This window comes from Pleuronectes platessa, chromosome 1, assembly GCF_947347685.1.
Source record: "Pleuronectes platessa chromosome 1, fPlePla1.1, whole genome shotgun sequence".
Taxonomy (NCBI): domain Eukaryota; kingdom Metazoa; phylum Chordata; class Actinopteri; order Pleuronectiformes; family Pleuronectidae; genus Pleuronectes; species Pleuronectes platessa.
This window is the reverse complement of record NC_070626.1, coordinates 8,815,989-8,836,238: the sequence shown is the minus strand read 5'-3', so window position 1 is coordinate 8,836,238 and position 20,250 is coordinate 8,815,989. Positions and strand designations below refer to the sequence as shown.

At 41.6% G+C, this 20,250-nt stretch overlaps 1 protein-coding gene across 1 annotated transcript; it reads right to left on the bottom strand.

Annotated features, from left to right (window-relative positions):
- Positions 1–8,165: 8,165 nt before the first annotated feature.
- LOC128440283 (synaptotagmin-5) lies at positions 8,166–19,270 on the bottom strand. The gene is made up of 5 exons (XM_053422956.1): positions 19,159–19,270; positions 16,042–17,045; positions 11,665–11,836; positions 10,032–10,198; positions 8,166–9,917 (listed from the first exon to the last, which is right to left on the bottom strand). The coding sequence occupies exons 1-5, from the start codon at positions 19,178–19,180 to the stop codon at positions 9,768–9,770; spliced, it is 1,515 nt and encodes a 504-aa protein (XP_053278931.1). The 5' UTR covers positions 19,181–19,270; the 3' UTR covers positions 8,166–9,767.
- Between the last annotated feature and the right edge of the window lie 980 nt (positions 19,271–20,250).

Below are 20,250 nucleotides of genomic sequence, written 5' to 3'. Positions count from 1 at the left end.
CTCCCACATTCCTGCACATTTTACGTAAAAGTTCTCTGTTCTCAGTTTCTGCATTTCACAAGGATTCTGTGGATTCCCCTTTGGATTTGAAAATGCCAGCAAGGATAATAACCCCAAAGTAGGCAAATAAATGGGTTTGGTCCATCTCATTCCAGCTTTCTACGAAAACACGCTGTCCATCCAAATTAGTGCAGAATGATTTACGTAATGAAAAGTTCGTAAGAAGGCTTGATGTCCTGCACATGAGTCACTGCTATCCGACTATAAAATAGGTTGGAAGAACACAACAAATGGCAAGAATAGAATAAGGCCCATAGGACAGGCCAAAATGATCTCCAAAACCTTTAGCTAGCTAGCATTAGCTAACGATGAGGAAGCATAGCTAAGTTATGCGGCTGTGTGCGTTCCACCTCTACATCACCACGTATCGCAAACATATTTTGCATTTATTGTTTTTGCATGGATGGTAACACTTTGAGCACCCAGACAGATCAATATGCTGGAACTCTGGTTTTTTTATGCTCCCGAGCCCAAAGAACATAGCAACAGCCGGTGCTATTGTGGGCACCTCTCTGAGGACCTCTGTTCTGTCAATGACGATTTTAATGTCCTTGTTTCCACTGACGATTGCCATGGCTGCTTCATTTTCCTGCATATCCTGCAAAGACACAAAAACAACAAATGAGGACAATTAGAAAGAGCATTTCCTGAAGACAATGGATGTCAATGCTGACAACCACTGAAGAAACTGCTGAAGCAATGCTGATAAGGCTGACGCAACAGCTGAAAAGTATAACTTTGGGAAGCTAGGAGATGAATGGTGATGAATTTAAGTACTCAAGGCAGTTGAAATGTTAAAAATGCATGTTTAAGTGTAATAGTTGAGTAGTTTGAATAATTGTTTCCAGTGTAAAACAGTGGATTTAGATTCTTCAATCATATTTGCTGGAACTGTCACTATATTTTGATTTATTAAATGGGTAACTTAGGACAAAATCCATCTTCTCTGGCTCCACTTACATCCAATCACAGTTCTCCACCTTCACCCTCTTCCTTCAATCAGTCTTAAGATGTCGTATGTTGTGATGTTCTCTCTCTCTCTACCCTCATCCAGCACACAAAATATCCCGACCCACCTCCACCCCTTCACCACCTCAATCAAGATATAGACCATCTCCATCTCCAACCAGAGTTTTCCATGTCAGGAGGCATCATTAGTCTTCATTAGTAAGTTCTTCAGATGTTATATCATCATCAGATTGCTCGGTAGCACCGCTTTCAAAAGATTCTGCCACAGCAGAACTACCAACAGGTCCATTAACTATTCCTGGCTTAAAATCATTAATTGTGTGGGAGTTATGTCTTCGCACTTGTGAGTATTGAAAGCACCGTAAATATTTGTTCTATATGAACAATCATTAAAAATGCATTCAACAAGTTCACGATTTCTTAAATGTGTCCCAATGTGTTCAAAATAATCAGTCTCTGTAGAAAGTTGATTGTTGTTGCAGATATGGCACTTGAATTCTGAAAAGCTATCTTCCTGTGGGGATTTTTGAGTAGGATGGCGTTTGCTTAGATGAGTCAGCAGAGATTTCCATGTTTTGCAAGTGCATGGGCATTCTCATAAGTACAGGGGTAAGCACGGCCCCGCCCATAATGATGATGATCAAGTTCATAATGGTTCATCAGTTCAGATCTTCTTGAATATGAATTCTCACAGTCTTTACATTTCCACATACATGGATAACTCAGGAAAAATAAAAAGGCAGAGAAGAGGACAGTTTTAGGAGAGTGATCTAATTATCACAAATACCCTCATGATATTGTACTCAGAACTTTCCACAATAAGACGAGGGACTTCCAAACTGGTGGTGGCACAGCAGGAACACAGTGAATCTTGTGGCTGATCTTAAATTAAAAGAGAAAAAAACGTTTTAGTGTTGGATATTCTCAATGTTACATGAACTACATCTAATACAGTTCAAAATTGACAAAACATTATAATGCCTTCTGTTCTTTTTAAATCGGATTTACTATGCCTATGAAATAAAAAATACCTTACAAAACATAACTTATGTTTATTCATTATTACACAGTTCAGTTTAGCTTTACCAAAAAAAGAAAATACGGCACAGTAAGCAATAACACACAAACACAGCACAATAGCACAGTAAGCACCACAGTACCAGTAATATTTATTCCACTATCCATAAGTCAAACACAAGAACATTTGCTCAAAAATAAAATAGCTTATCTGCCTTTCTCCATCACGATCCTCTCTCCCCTTATCCCACTTTCTCCTGCCTGTCTGCTCCCACCCTCCCTCCTGTCCCGGCTCACCTCGCTCCTTCTCCCTCTATAACTTTGAGAAAATACCCGCTTCTGTATCTGCCGTCACACAACACAACGGTAGTTTCCTCTCCAGAGCTCCGGTGAAACCTCCGCTGGGCCTCGCCGACGGCGACGGCGAACCCCCTCCCCCCAGTGCAAATCCTAGCTGAAAAATTCATTGCCCACAAAAACACAAACTCACACAAACTTAAGACAGACTCTTTGTCTGGGGGCTAAAATTTACGCCCAGTCATCGTTACATTAACGTTACCACAATGCCGTAGGGACTGATATTTTTCACCACGTCGGAAGTAGGTTGCCGCCAGAACTTTTAAACTTTTAAAGAATGCACATGCACGAATCACTCAAATCAGTTCGGTGTCTCCCTGTCAGTTTACATTATAGTAAAGTAAAAAAATTGGATTAAACCATAAACATAAATAAGAAAGTTTAGTTTAATTGAGCAAGGTATTTTTTTTTATTCATTGGAATGAAAACAAACACATTAAATGAACAACAGCTTTGTTTCACTTTTTTGAGTGTGGGAGGAAGCCTGAGTATTCAGAGGAACTTCATGCAGACACGGTTAGAACGTGCAAACTCCACAGAGGAAGACCTCATCACAGCTTCGAACTGGGATCCCTCTTGCTGTGAGTCATGCATCACCATACCGCCCTGCTCTAAGATTTATGAATTGAAAAAAAGCTAGAGAAATGAAATGTTAATCTGTTTGTTCATCACCAAACCTTCATGACAGTGTAGTGGAAATTTATCTCGAGATGTGAAATAAAGAGTTTCTCAGACCATAGTTGGCTTTGAGTTTTAATTGTAAGCTCTGCAGAGGGTTACACAGTCATCATCAACGCTCGGAGTGCAACCTTGAATAGTTAGTTTTGTAGTTGTAGTTTTATACAGTGTGGTAAACAGCAAACATAACCGAAAGCAGACAGGAAACTTCTGCCTTCTGGCTTTGCTACTACAGAAAGAGGAAACAACCACAGCACCCGGTTACACAGATCAGGGTTAACAGGAGGTGACATGACCAAGTAAGGTCATGACCTCTGAAGTTGCATCCGCTAAGTGCACAGAAAACAGTAGTAAGACACTGATCAGTGGAATTCTCCATTCCAAGTCTGGAGGAAGGCAGTGGTAAATACAAAGTGATGGGAGCATGTGTGGGAAGTTGTTTTTAACGTCTCAAAAAGCTGCTGAAAAATAATTGGTCTGCATGTGTGGACGTTACGTCTCACTGAGGCCTCAGCATCCAATTTGGCCTGGTAATCACAGAGAAGCACAGAGAGGCTCTGCTGTCTCCTAAGGTGAAAGCAGGTGCACAGTGACAGGCAGTAAATGTCAGACCGTGGGCTTGGTGAGGGCAACCAAGCAGCATCAGTCTCGCAGAGTGAGTCATGATGCATCATGCAGGGTGGAGGACGTCAGTGCTCTGCAAGGCTGAAGATCATGACTTCCTGAATCATTCATCCACATTTAATGGTTAACACGAATAGTTTCCACGCTAATGTTCTACCGTCTGTAAACATCACAGGATATTCTCCCACACAAGTCGTCAGTGATGCCTCTGTCCTCCTATAAAAGATGTGACGGTGTTATTTGTACACTGTGTCTGGAGGTAATAATCACTGACTGCTTGCCAGGGGGCAGTCAGACAGGTTAATAGGCAGGTAGACAGGCAGGCACATGTGGATCAATAGTGCCAAAACTCAGTTGGCTGTCAGACCAGTGGAGGGGTTGTTCAGGGACCATGAGTCGGGTACTGCTGCTCACTGGACTGGACAGAGTTAGTTAGTTATATTTTTCTGTTTTTGCATGAGAATACTGGGTCTTCAGTCCAGTCAGTGTCCAGGTAGATTCATTTTGGATAACAGAGAAATCTGAAAAGAATTTTGTTTTACTGATTGTTATTAATACCCTACTAATTAAAACAGTCATTTATAAATTGGTGATCAAATATGTTAGTGAAGCCATTCATAAAAAGACCATACGTTTTTTACATTACAATACGTCATGTTCAAAACAACATTTATATTTTTTTTAAATCATGCTCCTAAATTAATTAAATAACCAGAAGGTCACTCAGCAAAGAGCATACCTCCGCTAAAGTTGAAATGTCCCATTGTGAAAACACATTCAAAATCACTAAATCCAGTTTTTATCTTTATCTGCATCATATTACATGCACTTCTAAAAACGAGTTCCATAAAAAAAAAAAATCATCAAAATCCATTAATTGTTCTTTGCGAAATCAACAAAAATGTTGAACAACGTCTTGTAATTTTTAAAGAAAGTGAAAGGAAATTGCTGGATCTGCCCCTGATCCAAATCCACCCCAGAGTTTTATGTGTTCTTCACTGACCCATACCTCACCTTTCCACTAAGTGTTGTGGTGATCCATCCAGTAATCCCTAATCTTGCTCATAAAAAAAAGGACAGGGGTGAAGACATATCCTCTAATCCACAAAACAAATTGGGGTTTTCTCCAAAGTACGATAGATCGGCCCTATGTTCCGCATTACATGGGTTCATTCTTGCGTCATGCCCAACCCCTCCAGAAAATAAAATAGACATCAATGGAGTTTTTTGTGTGTAATCCAGCTAGTGACAGACACACAAATGCAGGTGAAAACATAACCTCCTTGGTGGAGGTAATAAGAGTATTCATTGTTTTTCAACTCTATCTTCGGAAATATTTGTTCAAAGTTAATGATCTGCTCATATCTGAATAATCACCTCATATTTCTTTATACATATAAATGTTGAAGAAAAGATAATAAATGGATTTTGGTCATGATGCCAGAGGCCCTTTGCAGGGGTTTACTGGAATACCTGGTAATTCATTGACGTATCCTACTTCTCATCACCTTGAAACTTTGCCATTTTAAGAAATAGTTGCCAAATGATGTGTTTCTCACCAGCAGATGCTAGAAACCTGTTGTGGGAGCAGCAGAGTTGAATCAGGCCCACACACAGAGAAAACCACCCACTGCAGATAAATCCACAAAATCTCTTTTTACTTCACCTCCCCCGGGAGAGTGGGCAGATCTGAGGAATGAAGAAAGGGACGTGTGTCTGTATCAAATGCTTTGCAGCCTCGTGCCAGTATTTTTATTTCCTACCCTTTACACTCACAGAGTGAGCAGTATTTGTGCTTTCATGTGTAAAGGATTTAACCCCCACCCTTAAGAGAAGCCTTTTTTCAAGTGGATCTTTTCAGTTGATGGGTGAGGGATAGAACACACACACTTGACCACCTGCTCCTCTGCGATGACCTCAGGCCCATCTGGAGCTTCTCTGGATCTCACTTCATGGACAGAGGTGAGTGCTGAAGCCAGGAGACAAAAAAGCTGGATGGAAGAATGACTTAATATGATGAGTGCAATTAAGTGCAAGAATGTGTTTTCCATCCAACTGGGCCCATTTACAAATTTCCACATTTTCCACATTGCAACAACAACCGAGATGTGACTTTTTATGTGGGTGTGTGCATTAGTGTGTGCATTAGTGTGTGCATTATCACTATGTGTGCTTGTGTGGCGGTAGTCACATTTGTTTTGTGATCTGATATGACAAAGATCATCCAAGGAGTTAGATAACATCAGCATCGCGCTGCACATCCTATGGATATTTATAAGTAGCAGGAGAGATTCACCCACTGTGAACCGGAAGCAATCAGTCAGTCAATCAATCAAATTCTATTTATATAGACCAGGGGTCGGCAACCTTTTTGACAATAAGCACCAATGTGAAATCTTCTTGTTAATTAGTGTGCCATATAAACATTATTTATATTTTATTATTGAACCACATTAATATTTTCCACAGACATGTCATTTTAATTCCATCCATATTGGCTATATAAAGAACAAAACTCTAAAGAAACATGTTTATCTCATTATGATTGCAATAATTAGTTTGTCATTAACCCCACCAACCACACTCATATTCAGAATTGTGAAATTCAGTCGCATGGTTTTGGGCAGTGGTCAAGACTTTGAGAGAGTTGGCTTCTCCTGGTAACTGCACGTTTGATGGATTCTCCCTTGTCTCCCTGATCTTTAAAACTTCTTTCTTTCTTTTTCATAAACCTAACGTGCACACAGCACGGTCCTTATGAAAACAAAGCCATAGTCTTCTGCCAGTGAGGGCTGAAATACCCGTGTCTTTGTTTTTTAAGCTAGCGGACTTGCCATCACCAATACACCTGGAAGGAGATTCATGTGGGGAAATGCAAGCAGTGCTGGCTGGGAGGCTTCATCTTCTTATTATTTAATGGGGCTTGACATCCAGCCTATGGCGCATTACTGGCATCTAGTGGCTGGGAGTTGTTAACATTGATCAAGCTATCTAATACAGGCTGCGTGACAGCAAAACCTTTGAACATTTCTTTAATAAGAAATTGCCTGTGTGCCAAGGATTATAGCGCCGCATGCATTAGGTTGCTGACCCCTGATATAGACCATATTCACAAATGAAAATGTGTCTCATAGGGCTTACCAAGGTGCAACATGCACATGTGAGGGATCCGTCTGCCAGGATTGACAGAAGTCCAATACTCCTGAGCCCTACCACTTCGTTTTTGGACTCAGCCGTAAAGGGGCAGTATTATCCCATTTCGCTAGTGGGCATCTACACCTTTAAACACCCCTTCAGCCATAGTGTGTTAAGGACCCCCCTAAAAATTAAGGGGTAGACAAAATACTTTACGAAAGGAAGAAGCGAATCAACATGGTGACCACTGCCGGTAAAATGCTGTATGAAGTATGAAATCTTGCAAAATAACAATGAATACTGTTTAAATCCGGCTGAATATCCTTTTCTCCTTGTCACCGTGACTTGCATTTCAGGGAAATTGTTATTCACTGTGTCAAAATATCATGTATGCGCTCATTAATGTGCTCCTCATTGACGATCTTGACAGTTGAGAACAGATGTTTCTATGGACGGGACTGAAGTCACATTGAAATAACCGATGTAAACACACTGACTGAATGTGTATTAATCAATCTGTCCTGTCTGTCCTGCAATGTCCCTTGAAGAGTTTCTAGCCCTCTCCCCTGTTGCTCTGTTCGGAGGTGACAATCCCAGTGAAGGGCACTTCATATCACAGGGTTGGACCACAGGAGAGGAATTGGTACAGGGCATTAGTCTTCAGAGTAGCTATAGCTCGACCCTACTTTCGACATGCCCACTGCTACACTGACACATTATTGAGCCATTTTTGCTAACTACTAACTTATTATACATTGGCCCAGGCCAGATATTTATATTTAGAGGCTGTTCTTCCACTATTTCACTTCAGAGGATTCTGGGAACTCAAATACCATACAATGTGCTCCTCATTGACCTCGCTGTGGTTTTCGGTTACTGTGGTCACACAACAAGCTGTGATGTCAAGTTGGAACAGTTGAACCACCACCATTTAATTAAATGACTGGAGCTGTATAGCTGTTAGCAGGGTTTAAACTCAAAGCCAGTATATGAATCAGGCCTTGAAATTGTGAGTCATCATTTTCCTACTAAACATGTATTTGATATGTTATGGCTGTGTTTCATATGCAGTAAGTCTCCCATGACGACAGGTCATGATGGCGTGACAACGAGCCCAGCATTCAGAAACTGGACTCTTAAACATAACGGAAAAGCTAAATGGAATTCAGCCATCATTCGTCTACACCTATACCTTTTGTACTATTACATATCAATATAAAGATACCAAGTTCATTAGCGTGATTGAGAGCAATGTATCCAGTATATTAACTTGGATCAATATCTCTTATAAAATATAAATTGTCTCACACACTCGACAAAATATCATTTAATAATATAACTATTTATTTCAAATTCTCTGAAATGATTCTCTCATAAGCAAGGACATTCATGTACAGTTGAGACAATACATGCCACAGGCAGGCATCAACATGTTCAATATTCAATACATAGAAACACAGAAATGTCTTTCTAGAAACCCAAAATAATGTTAAGTGTTAGCATTAAAAAATATGTGACACCTGTCAAATAAATAAAACATGATATTTTTTAACCCAACCTTCTCATCTGGTTATGCTTGGAAGGGTGTCACATAGTAATGAAGAATGAATAATGAAGATATTTCCACATCTCAAGTGTGGGATCTCCTTTTAATGATTTAGGATACCAGACATACATCAATGTAGTGCTCTGAAGAAAACTCTTTATTTGTTTCAGGTCTAAAAAAGAACACAAAAAAGTAATATTTCTATTCTCATTGATGAAATAGAAACTTTTTCTGAGATGAAATGTGTCTATGTGTGTTGTTTTGGCATCAATTGACTGAATATGAGGGATCAATAGTTAGTTTTGACCCATTTATATCCCTTTTGTCGTGGCACAAAATAAAACATTGATTCTATATTGAATGAGAATGCAACATACTAGTAAGGAGAGGTGGACAAATACTGGCACATTAATACAACACATCAAACCACAGGCAGAGTGGCAACATAAATGCACCGTAACTCAACAAATGTCAGATTTGATTGTTTAACAACTTCTATTGCACACTAACATTTGTGTTGCCTCAGGACATAATATAAACATGACTACAACATTAGCACAGACTGCATCCAGTACATCCAGAACAGTATACTTCCTAGACTACAGTTTTAAGAAGTCACAGTGGAAATCATCACAAAGGCAATGCAGGGATGCAGAATACTGTTGATATGGAGGAAACTGCTGCTGATCCCTCCTCGCACCTTCTCGTGGTCAGTCCTTCTTTCACTACGGCCCTAAAGATACACATGGACCATCTGGATATAGTTTCTCCTGAAAACAGTAGTTATAGTAATACACTTCATATGTTTATAAATAACATTAAAAACAAAGCTAAACTAGAAAACGGACTAAAATAAGTACCTTGAAAACGGGGGGAAATTAGATCCAAGTCACATGTTAATACTACAATAGACTTTAAATAAAGATCGACGACATGTCTCCACTTTCACCCAATATCGTGAGCTGGAGCCACAGTAGCGAGGTCCCATTGCAACGCCCAATTGAAAATCTGTGTCAGCTGTAATTCATGCTTTTCAGCGCACTTTTACAGCATCATAGAACAAATTAAAGCCAAACTTTCTTAAAAAACATTTTTAAAAACATTTTAACATCAGTTTAATAAGAGCTAAAATGATAGAAATCATCTTTAAAAAAAAATATATCTTTCATTAATTTTGACTTTTTAGTTTGATCCATTCCCATCATTTAATATGGAGGACCTATACTGCAGTCAAACACCAGATGGCGATAGAGACGCTTTGGCTTCACTTTTGGGGAGATGCCATGTCGTCGATCTTTATATACAGTCTGATTCCTGTGTGCAAATAATTCCACCCTTGGGAAACTCACTAGGCAGCAGAAAAAAAGTCAGTTCATCGGCCCTACATCATATCTGATTGGATGGGGTGCCAGCGAGCTGTTTCTATTTGCCCCCGACTGCACATCTCCTTCCAGTGTCCCTGTCCCGCCTCTGAAGCATCGCTGCCAATCAGCACACAACCCAAAATGCTGCTCTTAGTGTAGAGGCGGCCCTGTGGATACACAGAGAGAACTGCATTCAAAATAACAGAAATAAGGAGATATTCCTTTGCAGCATATTAACACAGAGTCTGTTTTCTGTATGAAAAGGATGTAGACCGTGGTACCTGCATGATGATGAATTCAAGGATCAATGGCAACTGAGTGATGTCACCAGGGGGCAGGTCAAACAGAAACGGAGCGTTCCACACAGGGCTTGGACCACTGACTCCTTTGGTCTCCTTGGTAGCAATGACTTTCCCATCCTGCCGCAGGTTGATGACAACGTAGTGGTCTGTGGAAAACAATCACATCCTCAGTCATGATTTTATCTATTTATATAATTGTTTTTCTTTTTTAGGAATTAAATGGTCTACCCATCTTGATTTAAACCCTCATAAATCTCTGAAAACCTCTCCACTATCACTGTTGTAAATCAGGATTATCACTTGCAAAATATAATTTCCCCTGTAAATCCATTCTTGCATGTTAATTGGATTTGCAGAAATGAAAAAAACAATGTGTCCCTGTCAGATAAAAATCACGCCTCTGCAGACACCACTTGTTTACACAAGTTTTACGAACCATTGAAATTCACCAGGAACAAACAACAGACCACATGGCCTCAAACTGTCAGGTCAGAAGTGTGAAACTAAATCATCACAGTTGTTTTGTTTTTACAGGAGCTCCTGTTCCCTCCTCTCTTCAGCAGCATCATCACAGCTGAGCCTTAAATCAGACACAGTGAGATGTGATGCAGACAGGAGGGGAAATGACACCAGGCCGATCAGTTCCTGATCTGATTACACTACAAACCAATCACGGATCCGGTCGGAGTAACTGGTTCTGGAGAAACACAGGAGAATACAGACAAGCTGTTTACAAGTGGTTATGTGCAGTGCAACTTAAAGTACCAGCTTCCTAATCTTAAATATACTAATGCCAATACAATGTGTACTAATACATTAAAATAAATAACATAATAATATAATATAATAATATCCAAAAATTGAAGTTAAAGAACTTGTAACTGCTCGATGAATTATAATGTGACCTCATGTGGTAGTGTGAATAATGATAGATCTATCTCAGAGAAGCATACTCTTTAGTTTATTTGAAGAATAATTTTGTTTCTCAGACAAAAGCATAATCATTTGATGTTGTCTCACCAGAAAACCACATAGGGAGCTGCTCTAAGTGAAGGATTAAAGTTGTGTTCTACCACTTTTATACTATAATAACCAGTTAAATGCAGGTTTTCTAAACACGGGTAAATGCACTTAATAAGGCGATTGACTCCTTTCCCATGGTCAGTAGAGGAGTTTGTTTCGCTGTTTTTTTCCCTCCCTGCATCATAGTTGATGTCACAAATGCATTGAAAATGGAGAAACCCTCAGAGTCATTTGATCCCAGATTGAATGCTGATTGTATTCATCCCATTGCAGACAAAAGCCAGATGTTAGTGGGTGTTAATGGGCATTTTCAATAGTAGAAAAGGTGTCCAACTTTCACACATTGGCCTGGTGTTCACAGCCCATCTGCTTCCAATAGTCAACTTTGGTTCTTTCTCAACCATGACCACACTCTTTCCATAACAATATCAAAGCAATTTTAGCTTGATACTTAAACGTATCCATACACTGACCACAGAGGAGGAACCATTTAGCTCTAATGTGCCTTTTTAATCTGAGGAATGGTGCAGAATGTTGTCTTGTGGGTGAATCACATAAGAGCCTATTGTATTACGTATGAGGTGTTCACCTGGATTTCCTGGGATCCGTGTGAGCTTGGCCAGATTCTCAGCCTTTCGGACCATCACCTTGATGCGCTGGGCCAGTGTCTGGTACTGCAGCAGGATGAACAGTTGGCCCAAAGCCCGCGGCACACTCACTGAACTCTTCCTGTGGCCCAACCCCTCTAGAGAACTCGCACTCTGTGGGTGGGAAGGACACATACAAATGACAGAAACAGAAAGGAAATGTGAGAGATTAAGCAAGAGAGAGGGAAGTCTTCTTTCACAGAGCAGATCTTCCCATCATCCAGTGGGAAAAAGAACAAGAGAGTAGAGCAAGTAATGTCCGTAAAGTGCTTGTCAACATGTTTCTACAGTTCTGTAAAGTATTCTCAATTTTAAGGATTTTTCCACAATATCATCTATTTTTAATCACAAATTATCTTGGATTAATTTGCTGGATTTAATCTGAACTACAATTTCAATCCCATGAAGCTGATTTGTCATCATCAGGGTAAATATGTTTTGTCTCTGACGTGACCACCCGTCATACATAATAAACATTTATTATATCATATTTATATAGACAGAAATAGTAATTTCTGATTGAATGTCAGTTCTCATTAGCTTGCATTGCTTGGCGTCCGGTGAGTCACAGTCTGTCAGCTGGCTGAGTGTCGCCCGCCGGCTACTGGCTGAGGGTGTGAAGGCGATTTCACCCAACAAGTGAGTTCCGCTTCACTGACTGTCTGTCACTTGCTCTTCGCCTCAGAGACCATCACTCACACTTACACTGCCTTTTAAAGAAAAGGGGACGTTATTCTGTGAAAACACACACACACACATCTCTAAACAAACCTTAAAGCTTCAGATAGAGATTTGTTTTTGGGAAAGTTGAAGTTGCCTAATTTTGAGCCAGTACTTCTCACATACAGGCTGCTTATGGATAAAGCTTCCAAATTGCAATGAAACATTATATTGTTGAGGTCTATTTTGTATGCACTGTCTTATTTTTGGGGGCCTCTCTAAACAAGGATTGCAGTAAATTGAGAGGAGCTCACTTATTAAAGATAATTTGTCACATATGTGCTACGTGTCTCTTCAGCTCAATATAAAATAATGCATTAAAGCAACAGTAACAAGTCTGTTTTGAAGATTTAAGGATGACAATTACTTAAAATATTCAAATGTATGAGTATAAAATAAAAAGTCATCAGAACAATAAATATCCCAGTACTGATACTTCCCAGCTCTGAGTATTTGTAGAAACCAAGGCAGAGTTAGGAAACCAGATAACAACTGGAGGAAGGTACATAATATCTCTGTGAGAATACACCAACTGTCTTGGAGACAGACAGAGAAGATACATCACTGGTTTGGTGAGATGAGCCAATGTTTAGATATATTTTTCCAAAACAGTAGTGCCAATGGAAGAGTAATGGTATGTGGCCACTGTAGAATGGGCCATTTGTAATACTCTTTTTGCAAGGACAGCTCAGATTTGGTGCATACATTTAACATTGCTTACATTTAAGAAACTACAACCTTTCTGACCTCCTTTGAGGAGAAGGTACACATTAAGACATTTTCTCGCCATGCCGCCTCTTATCTTCACACAATGTACACCAGTGTTTTGTGGGAGACAGCAGAGATGGTGATTTGATATGATATTGCTGAAAATGAAAAAAGTCACGTATTTCCAAACTTGATACAGAACTGCAATGCATCCCTATAGCGCTACAATATTTTAGACTATAACATGGTATCTCGCTTTTCAAGCAGATCTTCTTTATATCAACTGTGAATATATAAAAATGGAAGAAACTGTCTAATACTGTGAGCTTATCCTCAGGCACGACACAGAGGGAAGGGAAACTTATTTGTAATGGGACTGTAGAAGTATGTTCTGCTGTTATTATCTGGTAACCCTGTTCCTTCTAGATATCTTGGGTTACATAACTGGACCCAGCAGACTGATTATGAGTCATCCAGTAATCTCCACAGGGGAATTATAATGCTGACAAAGTTCCTCCTGGGGTTTTACTTCATTTAACCTTCATTTATTTAGGAATCGCTGACTGAACATTCACACTGATTTATACGAGCTGCTCAATATACTGCTGCTCTTTTCTTATGCCCTCAGTCCCCGTCTATCAGGCACTGCAGCAGCTAAGCAGCTTAGCATCAGTGGTATAATGCATCCATTCAGATGTTCCTTTCAGACTTTCTCCAGATGCAAACGTTTCAGTCACAGATATAACAACTTCAAGGTTACTGCCACCTGCGTAAAAAAATAGTGATGGTGACTGAAAACTTTGTTTTCAGTCACCATCACCATCACTTTAAAATTCACTAAATCCAGAAATTAATTTTGATCTGCACCAAATTGCACGCACTCTTTTCCTATCAAAACCCATGAATTATTAGTGACCTATATCACAATGTTAACGAAAAATGTAAAGGGTTCTTCCCTGACCCAGGGAACATAAGACTACACTGATTCCCCTTTTCCTCATTCTATCGCCAGTCTAGATGAATTCCAGATTTTACAGTAATTTATATTTTTATGTGTTGCAAATGTTATTCACATTATCTTTGGCTCATAATAAAATGCTGAGTTGGTGGATAATTCAATGCCGAACGTTCTGACAATCAATAGCAGTGAGGTTGTGATCCAAGTAATGGCAACAGCCCCCCCCCCCCCCCCCCCCCCCCCCCCCCCGTTCCCATGAAATACTGAAATGAGACGTGACGCACATGAATAAACAGCAATACTCCAGCGGGTCCATTTACACCTTGTGTTGTCCTATGAATCGAGAAAGTGGCTATATATTAAAAGATGGAGTCACTACTGCACGGCCTCCGTACACTCACCCACTCTTTAAACAATTATCGGTTTGCTAAGCAACCCGCGCTCTTTCACAGAAAACCTCCTGCTCCACATCCACACAGTGACAGACTCTCACTGAGGATGAGGAAGGTGATGCTAGATGTGTGTGGAACGTTGGGTACATAGGGGTGGAGGTGTGTGCACTGGACAAAAATGTTCACATTACTGTCAAATCGTAGCCATAATACTGGCCCTCTCACCAAGCACAGATGAACGTTGTCTGACTGACCAATGTCTAGTGAAACATCAGGACTCCCTCCCTTTAAAGGCCTGTTATTAATGCCCTCTGGCAGTGTTTCAACAGAGCCGCAGAGGGCACAGAGTGGGCACGCTGCCAATTCGCTGCACTCTGCTTGTTTGCTCTGCAGCCACTAACAACCATGTCTCCATGACAAACATCAGTGGAAAAGTGGCTAATGGGAGAACTGATGAGATGCTACATTCCTTCATGGGTAAAACATGATGATGTGCTATTTATAGGCCTGCGTGCGTAGTTTATCTATCTGTTAAATCAACTGAAAATAGCAACTTTGTTCACAAGACTTTTTAAAGAAATAACATAGTGCACACATTAAGAACAGGAAGAGCGCTCAGTCGTCCAGAAGCGTAGCAATAGGAGTAATAATCCCAAAGACCCCCCCCCCCCCACCCCCCCACCCCCATCAGACACACAGAAAGTCCACAGTGCTTTAGTTTATTCTGGGACGCATGGAAAACTCAAGGACGTAACACGTCTTAGCTCTTTTTTTTTGTGTGTTTGTGTTTGACTTTGATGGCAATCAATCTAGTTTAACATAAGAAAACAGGCTTCAGGGAATTACTGTTCACAGCCAACTAATGTTCCAGCACATGTGTAAACACAAATAGGATTGAACAAGTGGGGCATGACATTATTTACTGAGGCTCATATGTGATGGTAGGCAGGTTCGATACCTTTGAACAGAACCAGGATGTTTCCCTGATTCCAGTCCGTATGCTAAGCTAAGCTAACCAGTTGCAGATGGGTGGTGCAGCAGTGGTCAGCAGTGTTGCCTCACAACAAGAAGGTTCAAACCTGTTGGTCCTCCAGGCTGCTTCTGTGTAGAGATGGGCCCTTTGAGGCTGAAGCTGTGCAGCTAATGGATGAAAATCAAACTCCTGCAAAGCATCTTGCATTTTGAGTTTCAACCCATGCTAATGAACTGTGTCTGGCCATCGCCGCAATGATTTCAAACTCTGAACACAAGTTGCCCATTAACTTTGGTCGAGTTGTATTTAATCGATTAGGCTTTGGTGTAGATCTGGCATCAAGTTATGTGGGTTTTTGGATTCTGCCCGTCAGCTCTTCTACCTGACTGTGCAGACACTGCAGAGGTTTGACAGCCCAGTTACTGATGGGGTGAGTTTGGGTATGAGTCAGAGGACCCTCACGCTGAAATCTGTCGCGGTTGGACTGTTTTTCATTGACCTTTTGATTGTTTGCTTATTTCACGCAGTTTTTAACTCATCAAATCATTAAATGCAATCACCATTTTACCTTTTTTAGCTTGGTTTTAGTCGGGCTGAGCTGCCTGGTGTGAGTGGAGGTGACGTTAGGCTCCCAGTCCATCTCCTCACAGGGCAGCTCCACCACCCCCAGGGCAGCCTCCCTTAGGCCTGAGAAGTCCCTGCTGTAGACGGCCAGTCTCAGGGTGCAGGTGCGCAGCTCCTCCACAGAGCCCACCTGCAGCACAAAGCTCTGACTGTGGAGGTCTGGGCTGAGGCTGCGGCGCCGAGAGGCTGTCTGCTGAGGGGAGGGGCAGAGGGGAGGGAGGCTGGCTCGAACAAACACCCCACTGCGCCTTCGACTGGCCCCTGAGAGCCCCAGGATGCTAATGACCAGGGTGCCGCCAGCGGAGGAGAAGAGCAGGGAGAAGTGCAGGAGGAGAGCCGGCTTTGTGGGGATGGAGAGAGAGTTAGAGCCGTACTGTGATGAACAATGCTGCCCCTGCAGGGTGGGGGCTGCGGCAGCTCCAGCTGTCAGTCCACTGCTCTCGCTGTAAAGAAAACTTTCACTGCTCACTGTGCTTCGCCGACCCATAGCCCGACAAGATTTGGACACCAGACTCAGCTTAGTGAGGGAGGGCAGGGAGGCTCTGCCGTGACTCTGAGGTTTTCTGGGTAAGCAGGGAACAGCCGGGGAGCTGAGGCGCCGTATTGGGTACGAAGATCCACGAGACTGCACCAGCTCAGTTGATCTGGTGGGGCTGGGTTCAAAGGGCAGGGCAGTGACGTCATCCTTAGAGGGAGAAGAGCTGCTCTTAGAGGAAGGATACTCCAACACGTCTCCATCCAGCTCCTCATACTGCTGCTTAACAGGCTGCGTGCATGGAGATGGAGTCAATGTTACAGTCACCCTCTCAGCAGGATGAGGAGACAGGAAAACTGCCTCCTTGTCCTCCGATGAAACACTCTTCCTCCTGCGACAGCAAAAGACGCAACTGAGAACCAGACAGTAGCAGAACACGGCCAGACCCACAGCCAGCAGAATCTGCAGGTGAACTATAGAGATAGACGAAAACAAGGAAAGAGAGATAAGGTGGTCAGATCATCACAAGCTGAGCAGAAAAAAGGCATTACAAAATATCTGAGGACATCTGACTCTAACCATTATCTTGTCGTGTCTACACTCTGCGTCCTTGATGAGATTAAAGAGGAAATGTCCTGGAGTCATAATCATAATTTTATAATTTATATTGTCAGAGTCGCTGTTTTGATCCAAGGCAGGAGCAGAGAATATGAAATGCCTTGGTATCAATTTCCTCGGAAATCAAATTGTGTGTGTGTGTGTGTGTGTGTGTGTGTGTGTGTGTGTGTGTGTGTGTGTGTGTGTGTGTGTGTGTGTGTGTGTGTGTGTGTGTGTGTGTGTGTGTGTGTGTGTGTGTGTGTGTGTGCGTACGCACACTGGTTTCTGTTGCCTTTGTACGGGCCAGCCTCAACATTAAACAAAGCTCTGCCTAATGAGGCAAAACTTCATTTCTGAGTGAATTGTGGTTAGGATAAAATTAGGCATTAATTGGTCATGGTTAAGGTTAAGAATTAAGCTTTGGTTAGGCTGTTCACAATGAATGGAAATCAATTCACTGTCCTTGTAAGGAGAGATGTGCAAATGTTTGTGTGTGCGTGTATGTTTCCTCCAAAATAGAACTGAACCTCCAAAAACATTAGAAGAAGCAGAACAGAAAGTTTGAGAAACTGCAGATTGTTTCGCCACTGTGTGTGTGTGTGTGTGTGTGTGTGTGTGTGTGTGTGTGTGTGTGTGTGTGTGTGTGTGTGTGTGGTCTAATCTCTGTTTTCGTTATCAGTAAAAGTTGGATAGACACTTAATTACACACCAACAATACACTTGCGTACTATTTTATTCCAATATCCTGACATACTGCTTTTAATTCTGCGTGATATCATGACGGAGGTACAGAGACTGAAGCTGTCGATGCTGGACGCTGATGCTCATGTAAAGTCAGACATTGAGGGTGTATTGAGATGACTCATCCATCACACACACTGGAGGACAGTGGTGAAAACAAGGTCAGAGATGCTGTGAGCTTCAGCCTGGGACCTTAGTGAGGCAAACAACCAACAATTAGAACCACAATCCTTTAATGAGAAAACCTATTGTTTTGAGACTTAAATAGTATACATCCATATATAGATAAGTAGATGAATGCTATTGTCTGTACTCATTAATAAGCCTAAGTTATAAGCTATATTCATTTGAGTGCATCACATCATTGATAAAAACTGATTTATTGAGCTAAACCCTGAGGATGCGACGTTAATAAAGGCCATATGTGAATCTGCACATCATCACAAGAGGCTCATCAGACAGTAAAAGCACACTGCAGGAGGTGCATCCTTAAATGATTAGATCACCATCAATGCAAGTGTTGCTGCTGTAACTGTCAGTGCAGATCCACCTCAGCCTCTTTAAACAGTGTGTGCAGGAGCAGGCAGCGCCTCAGCCTCCTCTAAGAGATGAAAGTACAGATGGGCTGACTGCTGCAGTGGATGTTAGAGGAGGAGAAAGAAGGGGGGGGTCACTCTAAAATATGAGTCAGACTGACCAGCCACTGGATTCTGATGATCGCAGGCCAAATGAGGTAACGATGAAACATGAGCGGAGCAAATTCAGCATCTAACACAGAGGGATGTGTCTGTTTTCTGTGCACACGGCTGATAAACTTTACTCATGCACGCAGTAATAACGACCTGAGAGAACACACTGTAGTGCGGAGCCGATTCTAACCTCGGGCGGAAATAATCTGTTCTGTTTGTCGACATAACTCTTGGTCCTTGTTCATACAAAGTTATCTAAAGCAAACAGGGCTGGGGACACCTTCCATGTGAGCCGCAAAAGCCTCACTTGACAGTGCATGTGCTTCTCTAACTACCCCCTGACACGTTTACAGGACAAGTTAGCACCATTAGGATTCCTTAATAAAATCTCTGCCAGGTATTAATAGCTGATTTTTTTTCCTGCAGTCAAATGCAGGCGCAGGCTTCACAATAAAAGTAACAATTTTAAACCAAACAAGGAAAATAAGAGATTACAGATGAAGACAAAAGGAGTAAAAGTAAGAAACACACAGGCACTAGAAGATTTAAGGCTTCCTACCTCCCAGAGTGTACTGCGACATGGCCCCTCACAGTTTGATGTGTTGTGTGGAGTTGAGTCGGTGTGAGTGCTGTTTATGAGAGCGCTCCACCGCCAGTGCGCAGGGACCTGAAGCCTTCCAGCCAATAGCTTCATCGGGTGACTGGGCTTTTGTTTCACAGTGGCAGGGAGGCAGAGAGGCTGCACTGCTCAACAGTTCAACCTACCAGCGCTGCATGTGGAGCCCCGTCACTTTATTACTGTAATTAGTTCTACAGGTCCTATATAAGAGTAATGGAAGATTGATTATTAACAAACTGAAATGCCAAACAACTGGTGGACATCTGTCACAAAATAGACAAAGATATATAGATTTTATAAATTAAATAAAATAACAAAATGAAATTTCTTCTCCAACAAATTGAAATGACACAGATACATTTAGGTAAAGCATTTGGCAAGAGGGCGACAGGAAAGGAAGGCTTTCAAGAACCTGCAAGGTGAGAGTCATGTGACAGACACGACAGATTAGCTAATCTGGTGGCACGTCTGACTGCAGTTGTTGTCAGCTGACCGCCTTGTCGGGGAGAGCTGCCTCCTCATTATCTCAGAGTACACACTTAGGTTTGCATTTTGATGTCTGTGACGTAGGTGGTTGCCTACAGGCAAAATACCACAATGTTGTTTCTGGTCACAGCAGCATCATTATAACTAAAGAGACGTTTCATTACAATAACAAACATCCTGCACCCCCTATCCAAATGGAAAATGGTCTATATTAATGTAGCACTTTTCTAGTCTTGATGACACAGTGCAGTTTTTCCATTCAAACATTGTGCAGCACTTTATCACAGAGCAATCACACATAGCCACCAGGGACAAATGGGGCTCAGTTAGAAAAGCAAGCGAGAGGTGACGCATACCCTGCTCATGTTGTACATAGGCTGCATACTCAGGCTACTATATACACACAATTTAGTTTTTTTTTTGTTGCTATTAACAACTCTGTGTCTCTGGGGCTTTATTTTCCCCGTTATGTGGATTTTACTCGTAGAAACATAGTGTCAGACTCTAGAGTGGACGAGGATCTTTAACGATTTCAACATTATGCAG

Bases quoted from the DNA above. Each gene is read 5' to 3' on its own strand.
- LOC128440283 (XM_053422956.1), bottom strand. From the start codon at position 19,180: ATGTCGCAGTACACTCTGGGAG. The intron at 11,837-16,041 runs GTAAAATGGTGA...TCCCACCCACAG, and splicing joins CTAAAACCAAGCTAAAAAAG to AGTGCGAGTTCTCTAGAGGG. The intron at 10,199-11,664 runs GTGAACACCTCA...TGTTTTCCACAG, and splicing joins ACGGATCCCAGGAAATCCAG to ACCACTACGTTGTCATCAAC.